The 22041-nt window shown below is 42.4% G+C and overlaps 1 protein-coding gene across 6 annotated transcripts in view; it reads left to right on the plus strand.

The window, feature by feature from the left end:
* LOC135714989 (protein sickie-like) overlaps nt 1-22041 on the plus strand; it is a 511961-nt gene that overhangs the window by 64701 nt on the left and 425219 nt on the right. For 5 of the 6 annotated variants that reach the window (XM_065238394.1, XM_065238411.1, XM_065238403.1 and 2 more), the window contains exon 1: nt 9872-12196. The exons of the other annotated variant lie outside the window; for it this stretch is intronic. In XM_065238394.1, coding sequence (XP_065094466.1) covers nt 9887-12196 — 2310 coding nt within the window. In that variant the 5' untranslated portion in view covers nt 9872-9886. Of the gene's footprint in view, nt 1-9871; nt 12197-22041 lie in introns of those variants that run through there. 6 annotated transcript variants of the gene reach the window in all.

Consider the following 22041-nt stretch of genomic DNA (forward strand, 5'->3'; position numbering starts at 1 on the left):
ATTCAAAGACATTATTTTGGAAATTTTAAACGGTCCAAGATAACCAAATTTAAGCAAAAATGTGACTCTTTGTCCATAAAAAAAACAGGATCCTCCCGCTCATGCCAACTGCTCATTTGTTAATAACTTTTCACTCAGTTGTTGAAATTTGTTTTTCTTTAAAGTAATTGATAGATTAGGATCATAGTTTACTATAGATATGCAAAGAGTAGGTAAATCTTAACATTTGAATTAACGCCAATGATTTTTTACATGTAAAGTACGAGATGTGCAGCGAGCATTTCTTACTTCATTTTTACAACGCAAAACACAAATACAGTTTATTACTAGAATTAAAATCTACTTGTTTTAACGTATTTATAACAAGCTTAAACTCTATTCTATCTACTGCTTCAAAAAGAACTATGTTACGTCAACTGTGTGTTATTAGCAAATGAGTAGTTGGTGAGTACAACTGTGTATGCCAAGCATGCTCCCGCTAATCCGACAAATTCATATGACTAATGGAAGGCTGACTTCGATGGAATGACTGCCTTTTTTTAGAGCATAATCTGGGATGAAGAACTGCGTGATCATGACGTAGATATTTCCTCGACTATTTTTACGAATATTGTTGTTTATGCAATCGATTAGTTCGTACCGAAGAACACCCCGAGCAAAGTAAAATAACAACCTGATATCATCTTGAAAACAAATTTTGTTATTCCAGATGTAGTTTTCTTTCCAGTTATTATCGCATTACTAATTTAGTTATCAACTTCGACTAATTTTGTTATCAGTTGGTATCACGAAAGAGTATGAAAGGTTAGTTAGTTAGTTCAAGGTTAGTTCAAAACTTCAAACAAATAAAAAAAAATTATTGCCAATTATATTTCAGTTATCAGCGTAAGGCTTTTATACCAAATCGATTAAATAATTTGGAATTTTGTTAATAGAATTGGCATGAATCACAGAATTTTTATCAAGATGTTTTCAATTATAACTAAATCAGTTATTTTTGTGATATCCCAGAAGTATTCTTTGGTATAATTTTTGTTGTGTTGACAGTTTTCATTCAACCACAAAGATAACATGTTCAATTATCAAATCTTGATAACCGGGTATCAGAACTTGTTATAAATTTGGTATAATCCTTTGCTTCGTACCCCAGTCATACCAACTCACCCTCCATGGTCAAACCCTCGATTGAAACGTCTTAAATCATCTAAACGGGCTGCCTTGAAAAACTTTTGCAACCTGCGAACTGACGTGTCGAGAAAGAAATACATACGCATTTACAAGCAGTACAAACAGCTAAACAAGCAACTCTACCTAGAACACCAGCATCAACTACAAAATAAGCTCAAATTTAATCCTAAAAGCTTCTGGAATCACGTGACAGATCAACGAATGGAATCGGGTCTGCCCTCCACGATGTTCAACGGGGATCGAGAAATGTCTAATGTGGATGGTATCGCGGATCAATTCAGGTCACATTTCTGCAGTGTTTTCGTCAACGAGGAGCTCTCTGACGAACACGTTTCAGATGCAGCAAGTGAGCTGTTGAATCTCATCCACCTTTATCGAGAGATGACTGATGGAATTCCATCTGTGGTTATTACAAACTGTATGGGAGTCTTGAGCGCACCACTAGCATTCATATTTAACCACTCGTTGAATTCTGGAATCTTCCCTGATGGCTGGAAGAATTCTTTCATTTTTCCTGTCTTCTTCAAGCGGCTTTGTGCGCGGTTTCAAAACTTTTTGAACTGATAGTTTTGGATTAACCAGTTACGTTGCCTCCGAACAACATGGATTTATGCAGAAGAGGTCTACTGCATCAAATCTCGTGCAATACACATCTTTTATAATTCTCGAACTTGAAAAAAGCAAACAAGTTCATGCTATCTACACGGATCTCTCTGCTGCGTTTGATCAAATGAACCACAAGATTGCTGTTGCCAAATTAAAGTAATTAGGCTTCCATGGTCCCCTTCTTAATTGGCTTCGTTCCTACCTCACCGGTCGTCAAATGTCAGTGAAAATGGGTGATCGTATTTCTCAGTCGTTTCCGGTTTTTTCTGATGTACCCCAAGGTAGTCATATTGGGCCGTTTGTATTTCTGCTGTATTTTAATGACATTCACTATTGAATCAGGTGTCTGAAGCTATCTTATGCGGATGATTTTAAATTGTATTTTGTCGTAAAGGATCGTAGTGATTCAGTTTTCCTTCAACAGCTGGATGTTTTGCTACTTGATGTCACAGGAATAGGATGGTATTGAATGCTTCCAAATGTTCCATCATCACTTTCTGCAGAAAAAAATCACACACCTTTACGTACAGCTTTCATGGTTAGACACTGAATTGGGAGACTACAGTCAAAGACTTAGGAGTCATGTTAGATTGTCAACTAACCTTCAAGGAGCATGTGTCATATGTCGCCAGTAAAGCATCTTCTCAGCTTGGCTTTATTTTTCGCTTCGCTAAAAATTTCATAGACACTTCGTGCTTGAAAACGCTTTATTGTTCACTAGTCCGTTCGATACTGGAATACTGTTCAGTAGTCCGGCACCGCCAACAATGTCATGAATTGACTTGAGTCTATTCAGAGGAGCTTTGTTCGCTATGCTCTTCCTTGGCTACCCTCAAAAGACCCTGTAAATCTCCCTAATTATGAAAGTCGATGTAAGTTGCTGAGCCTACAACTGCTCAGCGTTCGCCGTGACGTCGCTAAGGCTGTTGGCGATGAACGATCTCCTGCGTTCGGACATTGACTGTAGTCCACAATTGCAACAGCTTAACATTAATATAGGATGAGTCAATTTGCGAACCCACTTTTTCTTTACTATTCCGACTTCTCGCACAAACTACCCGAGTAGCACATTTCCGTCACAATAAGTTGCAGCAACTTGTTTATGACTGATATAAGTTGTATAGAAGTTACCACAACCGATTTGTGACAAGCGTGCTACTAGGGTGTGGTGCAACAAACCAATTACTAGCATGTGCAAACATTGTAATAGATGTTATAACGTTTTTGACTTCAATGCTTCCCGTGCTAGCCTTAAGTATTTATTATATAAAGAGATGAACTAGCCTATGGCTAAAAATCTCTCTAATAAACAAAAAAAAATTATTATATAATGTTTTGTCATCCTTAATAGTACGTTCAAACTACAGAATTATAACATGTTATAACGCTATCTTGATGGTGGATTCTGGGTTGCAATTATTTGACAACCGTTATAACATGTTATAACTCTCCAGTCTGGCCAGCGTTTAAGCAAAGATAAATGTTTCCTGATTTAGTTTCAGTATTTTTTTTTCCTGTTGGGTATATTACCACTGCGACCATTTATTTGATCTATTGTAGTATATTCCCCACTTTTTTTTGTTAACCTTATAAGGGTGAAAAACTACTATTAGAAGTAACCATCAACGCCTAACTTTAGGTATATACCCAACAAAGAATTATGTGTCGTATGAAACGCACTACCTTACTAGGAGATGAACACCATATATCAAAGAACTTTACCCTTCTGTTAAGAAGTGCTGCACAGTTGCACAATAAATGTCCGAAGGTTTCTATTTCTTCTTTACAAATCCGCCAAATATCATCATCAACTTTTATAATTAGTCTTAGATGATATTTGGCTGGAAAGTGCCCTATAATTAGTCCTATGTAAGTACATAGGTCTTTTTTTGAGAGGCTTAGGAGTTTTTGTGTGTTTGATGCATTTGGCATCACAAACTTTCTTGACTGTCGCGCTGGGACAGTATTATTCCAGTTACAATCTATCGTCATCTTTTTCCAGTTTCTTAATTCCATCTTGATGGAGCTTGGAGAGACCCCACAGAATGGTTCAGGTCCTAGAAATTGTTTAGATGATCCTTGCCTAACTAGTTCATCTTCCTTTTCAGTTGAAGTAACTGAATGCATTCCCATACTAATTTGGAAGTACATGTAAATGATTTTAAAGCATTCAAAGCTGCTTGGCTATCAGAAAAGATGCATAGATTTGCATGTTTATATTTTCACTTTAAACACACAATAGTGCATTCTAGTATGGCTTGAATTTCAACCTGAAAACGGTTGGCCATCCACTCATAGAAACTGAAATATTAACACCAGGACCTGCCACACCAGCTCCCACTTTATCATTTTGTTTTGATCCATCAGTAAAGGATATAACTGACCTTGGGTGGATTTGTGGTCCTCCCACACTCCAGAGAGAGCGGTCTGGTTGTGCCACATTGAACAGTCGACTAAAATTGAATTTTGTCTTCATCCAATCATTACTGACTGTAACTAATGGATTGATTTGAATTTGTTTTAATATACGTAAGTGTCCCTTAATGTTCCCTTCAAACAAGGTTTTAGTTCACTTAAGTCTTAGTGCGCTCTTTTCAGCATCTAATTGCACAAATTGGTGTAGTGGAAGAAGATTTAGTATCGCATCTAAGGCTTTCGTAAGCGTGCTACACATCGCACCTGTTGTAGATACCGTAGCCAGTCTTTGCAACTTTTCTAGTTTGTTTATTGCACACTTTTCCTAAGTTTTTGGCAACCATACTAATGAGGCATATGTAATTCTGGGTCGAATTATAGCCGTGTATATCTAATAGATCATTGCTGGTCCCACTCCCCATTTATTTCCAAAGGTTCTTTTACCTATCCATAGTGTGTTTGTTGCTTTACCTATGATTTGGTTTAAGTGTTGGTTCCAGTTAAGTTTATAATCAATTGTAACTCCTAGATATTTGACTTCAGGGGAAAGTTTCATTGATGTCCTTTCTTCTTTTTATGTGGGATAATATGTGTTTTTTTGAGGATTTATGCTCAATTCTTCTGACTTGCACCATGCAATAGTGTAATTTATGGCTTGTTGCAGCCTGTTTGTAATGACATCATCATATTTTCCCCGAACAATTATTACAATATCATCTGCAAACCGAATTATTTCAAAACTCTGTGATTCTAGATTTGTTATTAAATCATCTACTACTAATAACCACAGAAGTGGAGACAAAACACCCCCTTGTGGGCATCCTTTAACAGCTCTTACTGAAATAGATGAGCTACCGAGCTCAGCCGAAATTTCACGTTTTGAAAGCATTTCACTAGTCCAGCTTATGATACGTATGTTGACGCTTTGACATTGTCTTTGCCATAGAAGTGTATCCTTTGTCAAACGCTCCCTTAATATCGAGAAATGTTACAAGCAAAATTTCTTTTGCATCAAACGATTTTTCTATTTTTGAAACAAGTTTGTGTAACGCTGTTATAGTTCATTTTTCTGATTGATAAGCAAACTGATGGCTGCTCAAAGGATAACTTTTCAAAATTTTTGATTTTATGTGTTAATCTATAAGCTTTTCCATGATTTTTAGCATTTCTTTCAATTTTGCATTTAAAAAACCTGAACACCCCTCATTTTGAAGGTGTGTGTGTGTGTAGAATGTTGCTCCTATTTTGATTTTGGAATTCACCCTTCAGTTGTCAAAATGCCGTCCACGCAAGAAGAGCAGCGTATCAAAATTTTGCTCGCGCATCGCGAAAATCCGAGCTACTCGCACGCAAAGTTGGCAAAATCGCTAAAAGTTGCCAAATCAACCGTTACAAATGTAATTAAAGTGTTTGGGGAACGTTTGTCGACAGCCAGGAAGTCTGGATCGGGGGTTAATCGAAAACCGGAAGCCACTGAGACGACAAAGAGAGTTGCCGGTAGTTTCAAGCGAAACCCTAACCTCTCTCTCCGAGATGCCGCAAATAAGCTGGGTGTATCGTCTACAACCGTGCATCGAGCCAAAAAACGAGCCGGACTATCGACTTACAAGAAGGTAGTGACTCCAAATCGCGATGATAAACAAAATACGACGGCCAAAGCGCGATCCCGGAGGCTGTACACGACGATGCTGACGAAGTTTGACTGCGTGGTAATGGACGACGAAACCTACGTCAAAGCCGACTACAAGCAGCTTCCGGGACAGGAGTTTTATACGGCAAAAGGAAGGGGAAAGGTAGCAGATGTTTTCAAGCACATGAAACTGTCAAAGTTCGCAAAGAAATATCTGGTTTGGCAAGCCATCTGTACCTGTGGCTTGAAAAGCAGCATTTTCATAGCTTCCGGGACTGTCAACCAAGAAATTTACGTGAAAGAGTGTTTGAATAAACGTCTGCTGCCTTTCCTGAAGAAACACGGTTGTTCCGTACTGTTTTGGTCGGATTTGGCATCTTGCCATTACGGTAAAAAGGCCATGGAGTGGTACGCCGCCAACAACGTGCAGGTGGTTCCCAAGCACAAGAACCCTCCCAACACGCCAGAGCTCCGCCCAATTGAGAAATACTGGGCTATTGTCAAGCGGAACCTAAAGAAGACCAAAAAAACTGCTAAGGGCGAGCAGCAGTTCAAGGCAAACTGGCTTTCTGCGGCGAAGAAGGTGGACAAGGTGGCTGTACAAAATCTGATGGTAGGGGTCAAGCGTAAGGCCCGGCAATTCGGATTTGGAAAAGCGGAAGCCTAACTGAATATTTTTCCTGAATTTTATACTAATTGAACTTGAAAAAGAAATTTAATTTGATTTTTTAAATAAACGATTTCACCGATTTACACGCGTTTTCCCTTGACCAAATTTTGACCGTATCACCCTTTACTTTTCGCCATGATGACGGTATATACCCAAGCATAAGACTTGCTTTAAACATATTTGTAAGAGATGAAGTAAGTATCCCATTACTTTTCTGAAGAAAGGCAGGAAATATTCCATCCCTGCCAAGAGATTTGAATGGTTCAAATGCATTTATGGCCCATTCTACCTTAGAACTAGTAAACACTTCATCAGCTATGCTTTCTCCAACATATGTAGATGTTAATAAACCAGCATTGGATCTATTTATGTTAGATTCATCCTGAGCATTTACCTTTGGTAGGATTTGATCAGTATTGTCCTGTAAGGTTGGCAAATTGTTTTTGATTATGAGTACTGAACATGGAAAATGTGTTTGCATCATTACTTCCAGTGTTTCAGTTCCATCGGAAGTAAAGCAATTGTTTTCCCTTTTGAGAGTTCCTAAGCCATTTGAATGATCTTTGGAAAGGACTTTTTGCAGTCTTGCAACTACAGGAGTGTTTTCAATGTTTTCACAAATACGTCTCCAGTCCATTCTTGTTGATCTTCTTATTTCTTTATTACATTCGGTTAGAGCACTTCTATATTGATCCCATTGCATTGTATTTTTTGCTTTATTGAACAATTTTCGTACTTTCTTTCTTAGTTTTTGTAAGCGTTTGTTCCACCAAGATACGTCTCTATCATTTGAATGCTCAGTAACTGGACAACTAACATAAAATGCCTGTTGAATTACGCTTATTTGCACTGAAGCATCTTCTAGCTCCTGAATTGTAGTAAAGCTACCTACAGGAAGTAGACCTTCTTGTGTTAAATTTGTACAATATAAATCCCAGTTAGTTTTCCTGGGATTCCGAAAAATCTCTTTTTTGCAATTCGTTTGCCTGATATTCAAACAATATTTGCCTGTGGTCAGACAAGGATATTTCATCCGATACCTGCCAATTTTTAATGTTTTCTGATAAGCTGGCACCACATAGAGTCAGATCAAGAACTTCTTTTCTAATTGAATTAATAAAGGATTAGTCACAGCCCTTGTTGCAAATATCAATATTGTTATTAATAATATATTTTTAAAGAAACTCACCCCGATTATTGACATCAGTGCTACTCCATACTGTATGGTGAGCATTTGCATCACAACCGATAATAAACGGTTTGTTGTTCATTTTACAATAAAAGATACAGTCTTTAACATCAGTTGGATGAATCTCCTCGTCATCTCCAGGAAAGTAAGTTGAACCCACACACATTTCCTTCACTTCACGTAGTTTCAGTATATATGTATCTGTAGGATTTTATGTTATCTGTTGATACGAAAAGAAGAGGTTTTCCGCCCACTTGAGAAGGGGCAAGGTTGGTCCTTCTGAACTAGGCTTTTCCCTCTCAAATAAATAAATAAATAAATTTGTGGAGCGCTTCGATAATCCGACTGTCAAATCCATACAAATCAATGTTACCAACCTAACAATGTAAAAAAAAGCGGAGGGACACTGTATGCAAAGTTTCTTGCATATTGGAGATTGTCGAGTCTTTAAGATCCGTCATTTTGCGTGGAACTGCTCTAATATGAAATCCATTGCAGCAGTCTGAAGGTCACTGTGACATCACTGTCACAGTCAAATATTTGACTCGAAATTCGAATATTGTTTTATTTTTTATCAAACACTCATTGCCCCCCTTACGGCTCGAGGAAACCGGACGCCACTGCATGTCAGTTTCGCTACCCGGTTTCAAACCGAAAGCAAGTGAACAAGTTCAAACGGGGTTAAACAACGCTTTCGCCAACCATTTATTCTTTGTCCATACTCCGGATTTTACTGCAAGCAGAAATGTAGACTCCCACAGCAATTACCTTGAGCGATGTTCTACGGAAATGAGCCAAAAACAGAGCTCCAAGGTGAGGTTATCTTGCCAAAAAAATAAAAGCCACTCGTAAACCTAGCAAGCTATGATTAAATATTTCATTTCCTCCAACGCCTACTACTGCTGCGGGCGCGCACTATGATATTTAGGTAGGTGGTGGTTGCTCCTGCCGCTTTTGGAAGGAGGCTGAAAATTGCACTCGGAAGTAGCTTTCCCGAACTTTCAAATTGTTTGATAGCACGTCAGAGAGCGGTAAATCATTTTCTGCTGCCTAGCCTCCGCGTGGGCGGACGACGAAGGGCTACTCCTTCACCTGTCGCTAGATTTTCACCTGTCGATAGGGTTTATGGCTGTTGACTCCGGTCGGAAGCGGAAGTTTGTCGGTTGTACGACGATGGCTTAATTGTTTTCCGGCTTCCGTGGATGGTAATGAACTTGTTGATACTAAAAGTGGGGTAAAATTACCGAGTCATAAGTAGGTTTTGAAACTATGTTTATCGCAAAATTCATTAGTAGCATTAAACGGGTCAATCTATGAGTCCCCGGTAGAAGACAATGCGCGGAACGGGAAAAGGACAGCGTGGAAACATCCTGACAAAACTTTATACATTACGTGAGCGTCGTATCAACGAGAAACAATCTGCAAAGAAAGTACCCAGATAATGTTATTCCGTTTTGTGCAACCATCAGCAGGGACAGAAACTGAGTTTTCCAACTGTGGGCAATGATTACAGAATGAAGCGTCGCTGTCCTCGTGCTGTCGAAGTTGACAGAGAGTGAAAGTTGATTATGCTTTGAATAACAATTGATTGCGGCAGTCTCCGCAGAGGCTAGTCTACATTGTGGTGATGGGGAAGAAAGTTTGTTCAATTACAGTTTGGAAAAGCTCGTTAAACCACCAAAAAGTAATTGTCATTCTGGGGTGGTTTGTGGAAAACTGCGGGGCATAAAGATTTCTTAGTGATTTCAAGGTTGAGCGTCCGTTAAAATACTTTTCATTGAGTTTGAATTAATCCAATGAATAGACATATTCTGCATATTGAGAGCCACCTAACAACAACAACAACAACATTCGAGTAAGGGGAATCATCAAGCAGTATCAAAGTTAACGGTAGTCTTAGTCTCAAGCAAACCTTACAAAGTGCCAATCTATTTTGTGAATCGCATCATCAAACCCAGATTTAATCCCCGCTGAACCAAATAACACGAAAAGTAAACATTTTCAACTACAAACAGGATGTTCCTGCTCCCTTACCCTTAAGCAACATGCACCCTCTAAATATTTAAATTTCATTCCCACCTGCACAGGATTGCTCCCTTAGTGAAAGTGCCGAGTGCGAATCCGTAGAAAAAGTCCCCCGGAGCACACGTGCTAATGAAATGTTGTCCCGCCATCGTCACCCCGTCAGATGATACCGAGTAGCAGGAGTCCACCAAAGACCCTTCCAACGCCTCCGAACAAAGCCTCCAGCTCAGATTGGGCAGACTTGGCGAACACCAGAACAGGAACCGTAAAGCGACGGCCCTGTTCACAGGGGTCCAAAGAAGGGTCGCCACCAGACGATATTGAACGTGGATTTGTGTTCCAGAAGCGGAACGGCGATGACGGTTGTAAAAGCGAGCAGCCTAATGCGATCGGTGGAGGTGGAGACGACGAGCTGGGAGCGAGTCTTTCTAATCGAGGAAACATGAAGAGTGCGAAACAGTCCAAAATTGCGGTGCTTCGACAGAAGGTTGATGACAGTGCGGCGGGCAGTAAAAAAGTAAAGAGTCCCCCGGCAGGTTCTAAAATATCCGTCTTTCAGAAAACATCCAATCTACTGACGAAAACAACGAGCGACAATAAAGCCACGTCTCAGCAGCAAAAACTTAAAAACAACATAATCCCTCCTAAAAAGCTAGTCAAACAATCAACCGTCAGTGGGGAAGGCGTTGGCCGTAGCCTGAAAAAAGTTTCTTTCATCCCTGGCCTCTCGGTGGTGGAAGGAGCCCCAATCAAGTCGAGCACGGTAAAAGCGATTGTACGCTCCAGACAGCAATCCCTCAGTGACACGGGCGTACAGTTTAAAGAACTTTATCGGGATTTTCCGCTGGGGGGAAACAGTTCTGCCCTGTCAGACGCGGATCAAGTAAATCTACCTGCCCCACCACCGTTGCCACCCTACAGAGAGCCTCCTCCTCCACCTCCGTCCTCAACGACGACTGGCAAGGTGGTGTTGGAAGTCATCCAACAGGATCTAATTTCAATGGAACCTGTCAGCAGGAATGAAGACGTCATACCGGCGGCAAAGTCCAAACTCAAGGGATTCGGCAGCCTCAGTAAGCTGATATCGTCTTCCACGGGGCTGGGGGAGAAGAAAAGCAATAATTATGTGACACTGCCACCTTCGCCGAAAATGAGTAAAATGTCTTCCAAAGGAGCAGTTGAACTGCCTGCTCTACCGGCACCAACACCTCCTTCACCGCCACCAGCTCCGGATGTTGTTGGCGTTGAAGGTAGACAGCAATCACCAGACGATATCCTAACGAAGCCGGAGTTTTCGTCTTTGCTGTTGAAAAATCTTCCCGTCCGGCAGAGGAAGGGTGCGGTTCCTCATTTGGAGAACTATTGCCTGTTTGACCCGTCGGTTGATTTCTTCAACGAGAAAGAACACAAGATGAGAACGATTCCGGAAACGGTGGAACTGGCCGACCCAATGCTGTATCAAAACCCTTTGATCTACGACGCGGTGGATCGCGATTCCGATAACTACTTTACAATTGAACCGGAATCATACGACGTGGAAGCCAGGAATCGTCTGTCTTTGGAGAAAGTTGAAGAGAAAATTGACGAAATCTTCAACAAAACCAGAACGTCTTCGTCTTCCAGTGGATCCAGTCCCGACTACCCGTCCATGGTTAACTCAGTAATCGAGACCCCTTCGTCCAATCTGGAATCCACGGACGAAAGTGATTACGGTTTTAGGAATCGATTGATAGACCAGCTTAAGGTGGTACCGAAATCGATTTCCGGTTCAATCAACGGTGACCAGCAGGAGTCCTCGTACTACGGCGTGGTAACGAAGTCAGCTGTCACTCAGTTCGAACGACTCCACCGTCAACAGTCAGCCTCCCTTCCGAATTCACCCCTGCTTCAGCAGCGAAAAAGTGATGAATCATCGTCCTCATCACCACCCTCCAGTTCTGCCAAGACAACCGATTCATCCTCCAACGAACCGTCCTCCTCAGCCCATGGCACAATTTGTTCGGAAGGACCATCTTCCTGCAGTCCTCCACCTCCGGCGCCCGCATCATCGAACCGCCCGACATCACACAGGGCGACGAAAATTAAATCAGACCCGCCCGCCAGCAAGGTTAATTTTTTCCCCTTCCTCTCCTTCGATCCCCTCAAATCAAGTGTCTCACTGCCCCATCTCCAGAAACCATACACCGGAGCAATCAGCAAGCACAGTGTCCCATATCGCAATGCCTCCCTCGACTCGACGCCCCTCTTCAATCGTCTACGGAAGCAGCGTCCACTGTCGAATCACAGCGACGCCGATAGTGGTTTCCTCAGCCCGGCTACACCGCCGGATGCAACCGGACAAACCATTCAGAATCAAATCCTCGCCGTTGAACAACAGCAAAGACAACAGCAGCAACAGCAGCAGCAGCAGGTTAACAATAGTGATACGGTGGTAGTGTTGGATCAGTGCGATAGCATCCAGGAGTTGATTCAGGTGAGTACCATTACTATGATCGATTTGCTATATGTACCCAACTGTATATTAGTATGAGGAATGTTTTCGTTGGAAATTAATTATCGCTTCGGTTGGTATTCCAAACACGTCCACGTTGGAGGCTGAATGGGTTTACTAATTAAAACTATCCGATTGTGCGATTCTGACCTGGGAGTGAACTTTTCTCGCTGGATGAGTGATTCCCGGCGGGTGTTTTGATTTAATCAATTTGAACGTGTCGATTGCATTGTGAGGGACTGGTTTCGAATTACGTTACATGTTTGATTGAATAAATTTAATTCAAACAGTAGCGTTGTATTCTGCCGAGAGCAGATCATACACAAATGCAAATTGAAAAACTAATTAGCATATGCTATTTAACAATTCACCAGTGCTTTCAACTGGTACTGTACCAATTTTCCTCCGGGAAACTGCTAGTAACCATAATTTTCCGTTTCCAGTGAGTGAAAGCACTGTGTCAACTCGTCACCCCCTAACAGTTCCACGTCCACAGCTTGCATCCGTCAAATATCATCTATGCCATTTCCACGCGCAGATCCATATCAGAATCATTTCCTCTCAAAACGGAGAAAATGAGACACACTGGTGAATGATATGGCCCTCATACTTCCTCCGTCGAAAAAAACATAGCACTGACACACAGTCGGATACTGTTTTCCAGTGGCCACGTGCCACTGATATATCGTCGTTTTATGGGGATAATGGGACCTATACTGTCATACTGTAAAACGAGAATAAAATCAGGCAATCGGATAAACGCTGATGCCTGTTGGATTCTGAAAGATTTGTTAACTGATGGTTTGAGACGTTCTGCTCAAAGAAAGAGGGTAATGGCGGTTGATTTACTGCGTACTTGCAGGTGCGGTTTTGGAGGTGGCACGTGTCCATTTGGAAAGCGTGATGGTTGGTTTTAAGACCTGTTACACCAGCTTAGAGAGAGGGAGATGCATTTCAGTCGATTTGCATTTGATTTTAATTAACTTATTGAGTGGGAATAGAAATTACTGATGCCACGCTTGCTCAAAAAATATTCAAATACTTTTGTATGTCAAGGATTATCCTGCTATTGAAAGACTCGTTCGGCTCGAAGGTTGGGCACTGAGTGGCTTCAACAAATAGTAGTTGTTTTCGGCAATAAAAATATAGATATCAATTTCACTCGATTTTTAAACCACAAAACACTTCCCGAAACTATATCAAACTGAAAATTAATACCTCATGAACCAAGCATTGGAAAAATCAGAATACCAAAAATCTGGAAACCAAAAGGACAACTGGATCATTCGTCCTGCATTTGTGCTAAATTTGATGTATCTAATTAGAAAAAATGTCGATGACCAACATTTACAAAAATTACAATTTTCTTGACTTCAGTACGTACTTCTTTTGAAATTTTTAATACATAGAAATATTGAAGATTTTTTACTTAGACTGGGTCCCTATTTCCGGCAGTGATGTTGTCTTGAATTTTGAGCTCAGTAGTCGCAATTTGTTTAATATATCGCCACATGTACAATATTAAAATGGCGCTAAGGTAAACAAATTTGTGGCCAGAAGAAACATTCGACCTTTGATTTCCGGGCATAACCATCACTAATAGCATAAGGAGTGAAATATCTTCATCTTCATAATGCTTCATAATCTTCTACTGATCAAGGTGACATGAAATTGGGGACAACGTTCAATCATAGGATATATTCTGGAAAAAGCTTTAATTATTTTATTTTTAAAGCTGGACTGCATTCATTAGCTATGTATATTGTGTAGTAAATCATCTGTATATAAATACCACGTATAGGTGCAATAGATTAGACATACTATAACTAATTATGTTTTTTATTATTCCATGCGTGAATTTAACGATTTATATAGTTGAAGATTAACGACAAATATAAGTAATTTTATAAGATAGATGAGGAGATGATAGTTACTTTATAGTACGACAGTGTGAAAATTGTCTATAGAGAGTAGAAAGCGAATAAAGGGCAATTTTGGGAAAGGCACGAATCGGGTTAATCATTTCTTTTACCAAACTCCCCTGTTGGGTGTTGCCAGTGGTGGTGAGCTGAGATACCCCTCACCATTCCTCCCTAACAGGAGAGTTTGGTAAAGGAGATGATCAACCCAATTCGTGCCTTCCTCAAAATTGACCTTTGCTCGTTTTTTACTCTTGTTCGCTCTTCGATAAGCTGCATACGCGGCGTGGAATATGGCCACAGAAAACGGGGGAATTCGGATCACTCGGACGAACTATAAATTAAACGCGTGGACTACACAGAAACGACCGTATCGTGCGGTGGTCAAAAGCCTAGTTGGCAGTTTATTCACCCTCCTTACCTAGCTTGCCCTAGAGAGTCTGTGTTCGGGTCAGACTGTAAAAATGATCTCTTCTCTACACTAACACAAATGATTACAAGGACAGATAACAAAAGACATCAAGAGAAACTCTACACAAAACATCGAACCTTCTTCCTAGCTATTCTAGTCGTTTTGTACTGAACATGCTGCTCCCATTGAAATAGAATGATTTCAATCTATTCGTTCTTAGTCGTCGTCGTCGTCTGCGTGGAGCTCATCATCGGGATGCACATTGTTGTCGTCGATCGGCAGTAACACAGCTTGGCAATCGGTCGTCGGATCACCTTACTTCCAGTTCGCACGTTTGTTACTCGCACCAGTCCGTCTTGACCAGGGAATACGTCCTCGATTCTCCCAAGTTTCCATTTCATCGTCGGCAAATTGTCTTATCGGATGATCACCTTTTGGCCCGGCTTCACAGGTACGGGTTTGTGCCATTTGTTCCGGTTCTGCAGCGTCGTGATATAGTCTTGCGACCAGCGAGCCCAAAAGTGTTGTACCATCTGGGTCTGCCGCTGCCAGCGCGACAGTGTTGTTTCCTTTCGGTCCGAAAGGTCTGGTTCGGCGATATCAGTCAGTGGACGTCCCACCAAGAAGTGTCCAGGGGTGAGAGGACTGGCATCATTAGGATCTTCCGATAGCGCAGTGATAGGCCTTGAGTTTAGCAGGGCTTCGATGCGGGCAAGAACGGTTGTGTACTCTTCGAAGTTCATGTTGGCAGTTCCAGTAATGCGCTTCAGGTGGTATTTGGCAGATCGCACGTCGGCCTCCCACAGTCCACCGAAGTGCGGGGCGTGAGGTGGGATCAGGTGCCATTCGATAGCGGACTTCGTGCAGAAATCGTCCAGTTTGATTTTGAGTTGCTGGGACTGGAACGTGTCGTACATTTCCCTCAACTTGTTTTTGCTACCGACGAAATTAAGGCCGTTATCGGAAAACAGTTTTGCACATTTACCTCTTCGAGAGACGAAGCGTTGTAGGACCGCAATAAAGGCATCAGCAGTCAGATCACCCACTAGCTCCAAGTGAATCGCTAGTGTAGCGAAACATACAAAAACTGCTACATACGCTTTGTAGGTGACGGTCGATCGCTTGTTGTGCTGGCGAATGTAGATCGGTCCACAAAAGTCGACGCCCGCGTTAAGAAAAGGGTAGACTCCTTCCAAACGGGATCTGGGTAGGTCGCCCATCATTTGCTGCATCACCGTCGGCTTCACCCTGAAGCAAGTGACACACTTTCGGATGACGCTGCGAACAGTACTGCGACCGTGAAGAATCCAATAGCGACGTCGCATCGTTGCAAGAAGCATTTGTGGTGGAGCGTGTATGAGTTCGATGTGATACGATCGGACCAAAGCTAGCGTGAACGGGTGACCAGATGGAAGTACCATGGGATGTTTCTGATCCACGGGAAGAGCGGCGTGACGAATTCTTCCACCGACCCGTAGGACGGCAAAGTGAGATTGGTCTAGGAACACAGAAATCGAGATTAATTTGCTTTTACTGTGAATTACCTTTCCACATTTCAGGTGGTTGATTTCATCGGAGAAGGTTTCTCGTTGAGCGATGCTGGTGAGGGCCAATGTTGATTGTTGAAGTTCTTGGAAAGTCAATTCTCCGCATCGGTGCTCCTTTCGATTTCCTATTCGAATGTGGTCGATGAATCGTAGTATCCATGCCATTGTTCGTTGCATTTTCCGGAACTTGCTCTCGATCTCGAACAGGATGAACGATACAGGAGGATCAGTGACTGTGAGGTTTACTGTTAGATTTTTCGTTTCCGGGAGTTGCTCTGCGGGTGTGGGTTGCGGTTGGCTTGGCCAAGGTGAATCGATCTTGCGCAGGAATGGTGGTCCTGTCCACCATTGATCACACTGTTGCATCTCACTAGGTTGGAGGCCACGCGAAAGTACATCTGCAGGGTTGTCGAGCGTGTTGACGTACCTCCATTCCTTATCATGGGTCAAATTTTGGATTTCAATGACCCGATTACAGTAGAAGGTTTTCAGTCTGCCTGGGTCGGTCCTGATCCAAGTCAAAGCTGTGGTAGAATCAGACCAGAGAGTGATTCTGGAAAAGGCAATGTTTAAATTGTGCGTTATGTTCGTGCAAGTACAAGCGCACCGCATAGTTCAAGGCGTGCGGTAGTCAGTTTAGCGTTTTTGAGGGGTGCGACTCGAGACTTAGAGGTAAGCAATAGGATAGAGCACTCGTCGTTGCTGCCCACCGAGCGAATATATGCACATGCTCCATAACCCAAGTCGGAAGCATCGCAGAAGCCATGCAGCTCAACCAATCGTGGTGATGCATGTGGTAGTACGCAACGTGGAACTGAAATTTCGCCCATGTTGATGATTTGGTTCCGGAAAGACTCCAACGTTTCAGCTTCTTCGGTGCCCAAGATCTCATCCCATTGCACTTCAAGCTGTCATAGCTTTTGTAGTCGAACTTTAGCAGCAAAGATCAGTGGGCCAAGCAAGCCCAGTGGATCGTACAGTCTTGCAGTATCCGAATAAACGGACCGTTTCGTTGGTTGCCCGTTGTGGAACTGAATCTCGTGAAGCTTGGTCAGGAACACATCGTTGCGAGGTTGCCAGGTTAACCCCAAGGTTCTAGTTGTCTTCTCGTCCTCGAAGAATTCAACTGCAGAAGCGCCGGATGATTAGAGATTTATGCAACACGAATCCACCAGCGGTCATCATTCCGATGAATTCTGTTTGCATTGCTAATGCTTCTTCGACAGTATCAGCTCCACTCAAAAGATCGTCCATATAAAAATCTTCGGTTCCCGCCTTCGACGCTAAGGGGAAACGCTCATTCTCGTCTTTGCACAATTGCTCCAATACTCGCGTCGCCAGAAAGGGTGCACAAGCAGTGCCATAGGTTACCGTTGCCAACTGGTACACCTCTAAGAAAGCGTCTGGATGTGAACGCCAGAAAATTAGCTTATACATGCGATCAAGTAACCTGATGAGAATCTGCCTGAACATCTGCGTAATGTCAGCAGTGAATGCGATCTTCGGTATTCGGAACCTCAGCACAGTGTCAGCTAGCTTTCTTTGGACCACGGGACCGACGTAGAGGTGATCGTTCAAGGAGGTTCCTGTTGTTGTGATGGCCGACGCATCGAACACAACTCGTGTTTTGGTTGTTGTGCTCGCCGGATTGAACACCGCGTGGTGAGGCTTGAAGTAAGCGTTATCAACTGCGTGATTGATCTTGATCATGTGGCCTTGCCCATAGTAGTCTTCCATGAATGCTCAATACTGCTCGTAAACGTTCGGGTTGTGAATCAACCTCCTCTCGACCTGTACGAATCTGCGTAATGCCATCTTCTCACTGTTGCCTAGCTCTCGGATGCTCTCCTTTACCGGAAGTCCAACTTCGTACCGTCCGTCTGGAAGTCTCCGGCAAGTGTCCTTGAAGCTTTGTTCGGCAGTTAGCTCTTCTTCGGACATCTTACGTGGTTCGGGAATTGCCTCAGTTTCCCAGAACTTGCTGATCTGCTCACTCAACGCTTCGTTTGTCACAACTCCACAATGGTTCACGGAAGACTGCTCTGCTTCCTACTCGGTTACTGCACCACCAACTACCCATCCAAAAATGGTCTCCTTACACCAGAACGTGTGATCATCTGTCAATGAAAATGTTTGACCAGTGAATAGCTCGTTGAACACTTGGATTCCCAACAGCATATCGATTCGTCGCGATCGATTGAACGAAGGATCAGCCAGTACTACATCTGCTGGGATTCGCTCAGGATCTACCTGAAATGATCGTATCGGTAAATCGGTTGTAACCATTTTCATGACCAGGAACTCTAGGTTGAATGAGGCATCGGACATGAAGGTAGAGCGGATCGTTGCTCTGACCTTGCTCTTGATTATTTGTGGTGTCCCAGAAACAACTACAATGCTGACGTTTGCATTTGATCTCGGTAGCTTCAACCCATTCACAATATTTGTGGTGATCAGATTGTGCATTGACCCACAATCGAGTAAAATTCTGCAGTTGATCGAGTTTCCATGGGCGTCCTCGACTAACCCTACTGCAGTGTAGAGAACGTATTGACTTGCTCGGGGGTTCGACAAAGCGACAGTCCCAACTAACGAATTGATCGACGAAGTAGACGGGAAAGATGTTGATCGACTTCCCGAGCTTGGTCCATAATGTTGACGATTCTCATTTGTGGTGGACGACGAAGAATCAGATTCGTGAAGCAGTGTGTGGTGCCGACGGCCACATTTTCGACATGAACTACCTTTGCATTCATGCACGTGGTGTTTATTACTGAAGCAATTCAAGCAGAGTCCCAAACCCTTGATTTTTGCAAAACGATCGTTTGGTGCGAGATTCAAAAACTGCTCGCATCTATTTAGAAAGTGTGAGCCCTTGCAAACAAAGCAGGCCACATTTCCATAGTTGGATTTTGGAGGGTTTGATTTATCGGAATAGATTTTCACGACGTGTGATCCAGATCATTCTGGCCTGGAACGAGTAGACTGATTGGACCCTGGTTCTTTTCCATCCTGTTCAATGCTCTCCAGACATCGGCATCGAGACTGAAGAAAATCCAGCAATTTCTCCCAAGACGGTAGCGCATTGTCGATCAATTGAAGCTCAAAATCCTTACGAGTGCGAGCATCTAGGCGAGTACAGGTCAAGTGGATTAAAAATTGTTCCGATAATTGTTCAAGCTTCAATTCGAGATTGGCTAACGCTCGAATATGCCGAGTGACATCATTTAGAAAGCATCGCAACGCAGAACCAGACTCACGAACAATGGGCTTCAAGTGGAACAATTGGGCAATGTGCTTGTCGACAAGGATCCTTTTATTCTCGAACTCCGAACAAAGGGCTTTCCAAAGGGACGAAAAGGAATCTTCGGTCGATTGAACATGGCGAGCGGCACCATCTTGGATGGCAGCCTTGAGGTAGAACAGCTTCTCGCTTTCCGAAAGACCTTCACGACGCTTAACAAGGGCACAAAACTGATTTTTGAAGCTAATCCAATCTTCTAGTTGACCGTTGAATCGAGGAAGAGGAATGTGTGGCAGTTTGAGATGCGATGGTTGAGAAGTAGAAGCCACAACTGGTGCTGAAACGGGCTTCGGAGGATCAATTTCTCGAAGCTTGTCCCGAATGAGACGACGCGTTTCATCAAACATGTCCTCCAACTTTTCACTCGTCATTTGCCACAATTCAACCTCATTTTCCTTGATTACCCCATAAAGCTTGACCTCTGTCTCATGAAGGTGGGAACGCATTTCTTCAACTGACTGAAGCTTGTCTTCGAGAAGAGATTTTTCTTGCTTCTCGGGATCAAAAGAACGCACAAAAATTAGCAACTTCTCAGCACGGGATTCAATACTATCCACCATCCGAGAGTAAGAAGTAACGAGAATCCTTCTCTCGGCCGCCATTGTTTGCTAATAGTTACTCCCGGAAACAACGCACCCACTTGCACGATCTTACCTGATTTCTAACCTTACCGATTCCACCTAGGACCGACCTGAAAAGCATGAAGGGCATCAGCGATCAAACCACGAGGCGATCCAGCTGGAACAAATCAATGGCACACAACACCGCAGGCCTTAAACCTTCACAGCACGATATCCCACTCTCTGTATGATAAGTGAACAATTAATTTGCCCGTAGGCCACTTTTCGATCACTTGGCGTGCACTTTGATCGGGATCAGTGTTTTTCGATTTTGTTCGATTCGTATCAAATCGATCTTTTGTTCATGCAAATCAATCGTACAGAATAGTACAATCACACAATAGGCGCACAATGTCCAGCGTTCATTTCACAATCACACAATGCACACGTCCGAACCCCACGTTTTCAGTGGTCACCGTCAGGGAAATTGTCCAATTGTCCAGTCCAGAACATCACCGGAAGGTAACATCCGGTTCGAAGGACCACTTTTATATGTTCGCTCTTCGATAAGCTGCACACGCAGCGTGGAATATGGCCACAGAAAACGGGGGAATTCGGATCCCTCGGACGAACTATAAATTAAACGCGTGGACTACACAGAAACGACCGTATCGTGCGGTGGTCAAAAGCCTAGTTGGCAGTTTATTCACCCTCCTTACCTAGCTTGCCCTAGAGAGTCTGTGTTCGGGTCAGACTGTAAAAATGCTCTATTCTCTACACTAACACAAATGATTACAAGTGATAAGGACAGATAACAAAAGACATCAAGAGAAACTCTACACAAAACATCGAACCTTCTTCCTAGCTATTCTAGTCGTTTTGTACTGAACAACTCTCTTTATATAAATTTTACACTACCGCCCTCTAACGGAACTATCATTCCTATACTTTTATCTCCTCATCTATCGTATAAAATGAACACTTTACGTCTGATATTTGTCGTTAAGCATCTTCAACTTTTGGCCTCAGATAGCCTAGTCAGTAAAAGAGTATCATTTCACTACACAACGTTTTTTCTACGATGCTTGGTTTATGAATTATGAATTTTCGAAGTACGTAATATCCGGAAAAATCCTTAAAATTCAACTAAAATTATTTTAGAAAACAAACCACCTCGAATAAAAAAATTCGTTCATTTTTCTTTAATTTTAACGTCGGTCTCTGTTCCGCAATCTAGTGCCAATCACCGACGGACATCGATTGCCATCCAATGACGGCAATCGAATGTGCAGGAAGGCAGCTTCCACACCTGCGTAGGATATCGCACCAATTCACAACACATATGGGCCGGGACCAACGGCTTTACTTCCCTTCCGAAGGAAGACATGACCAGAGATTTTTATGCCTCAGAAAAATCTCACCGACCTCGGCTGGGATTGAACCCAGACCCATAGGGGTGTTAGAAAGCAGTCACGCTTACCACTACACCACCGGCGCCGGCAAAAATTCGTTCATATAACCATAAACTTTACTTGAGGGCAAAATTGGAATAACTCTGAGACTCTTCCGTCCATTTTGTCCGATAGTTAAAAAATCCATAGGATTCCTTGATGCAACATTTTCAATTTTCGTTACCCAGTGCATAAACGGCTTCATATTGGGTTCTGATAAACCTCTCAAAATTTAAAATCTTTGACAGAAACTATTTGAAGCTTATAAGAAAATTATTATAGGAAACCTAACCGTTTTTTCAGTTGCCTTCTAGCCATGCTGCATACTGCTCTGATGAAAATTTCTTTAGCTACACACTTAGAAAAAATCATGTAAATTTAGATGCTCTGAGAGTGACATATACGAGCGTCAATTATGACATAAAGTTGAGTCATAACAGACGCGAAATATAGCTCAATCAAACGTACTTTTAGTCGAGCAACGAGCTTTTCAAGCATGACATGTTTGTTTTCGTCCCATCTTTTATGTCAAATATGGATTCCGTCACGTGTAAAATTAGTTATTTTTAAGTGTGTATTCTAATCGAAAATTATCTCAGCTACAATATTGCTGACGATCGTTTTTCATTTATCT

The sequence above is a fragment of the Ochlerotatus camptorhynchus genome, unplaced genomic scaffold (assembly GCF_037179485.1).
Source record: "Ochlerotatus camptorhynchus isolate MF236.1 unplaced genomic scaffold, CSIRO-AGI_Acam_v1.1 ptg000045l, whole genome shotgun sequence".
NCBI classification, from domain to species: domain Eukaryota; kingdom Metazoa; phylum Arthropoda; class Insecta; order Diptera; family Culicidae; genus Ochlerotatus; species Ochlerotatus camptorhynchus.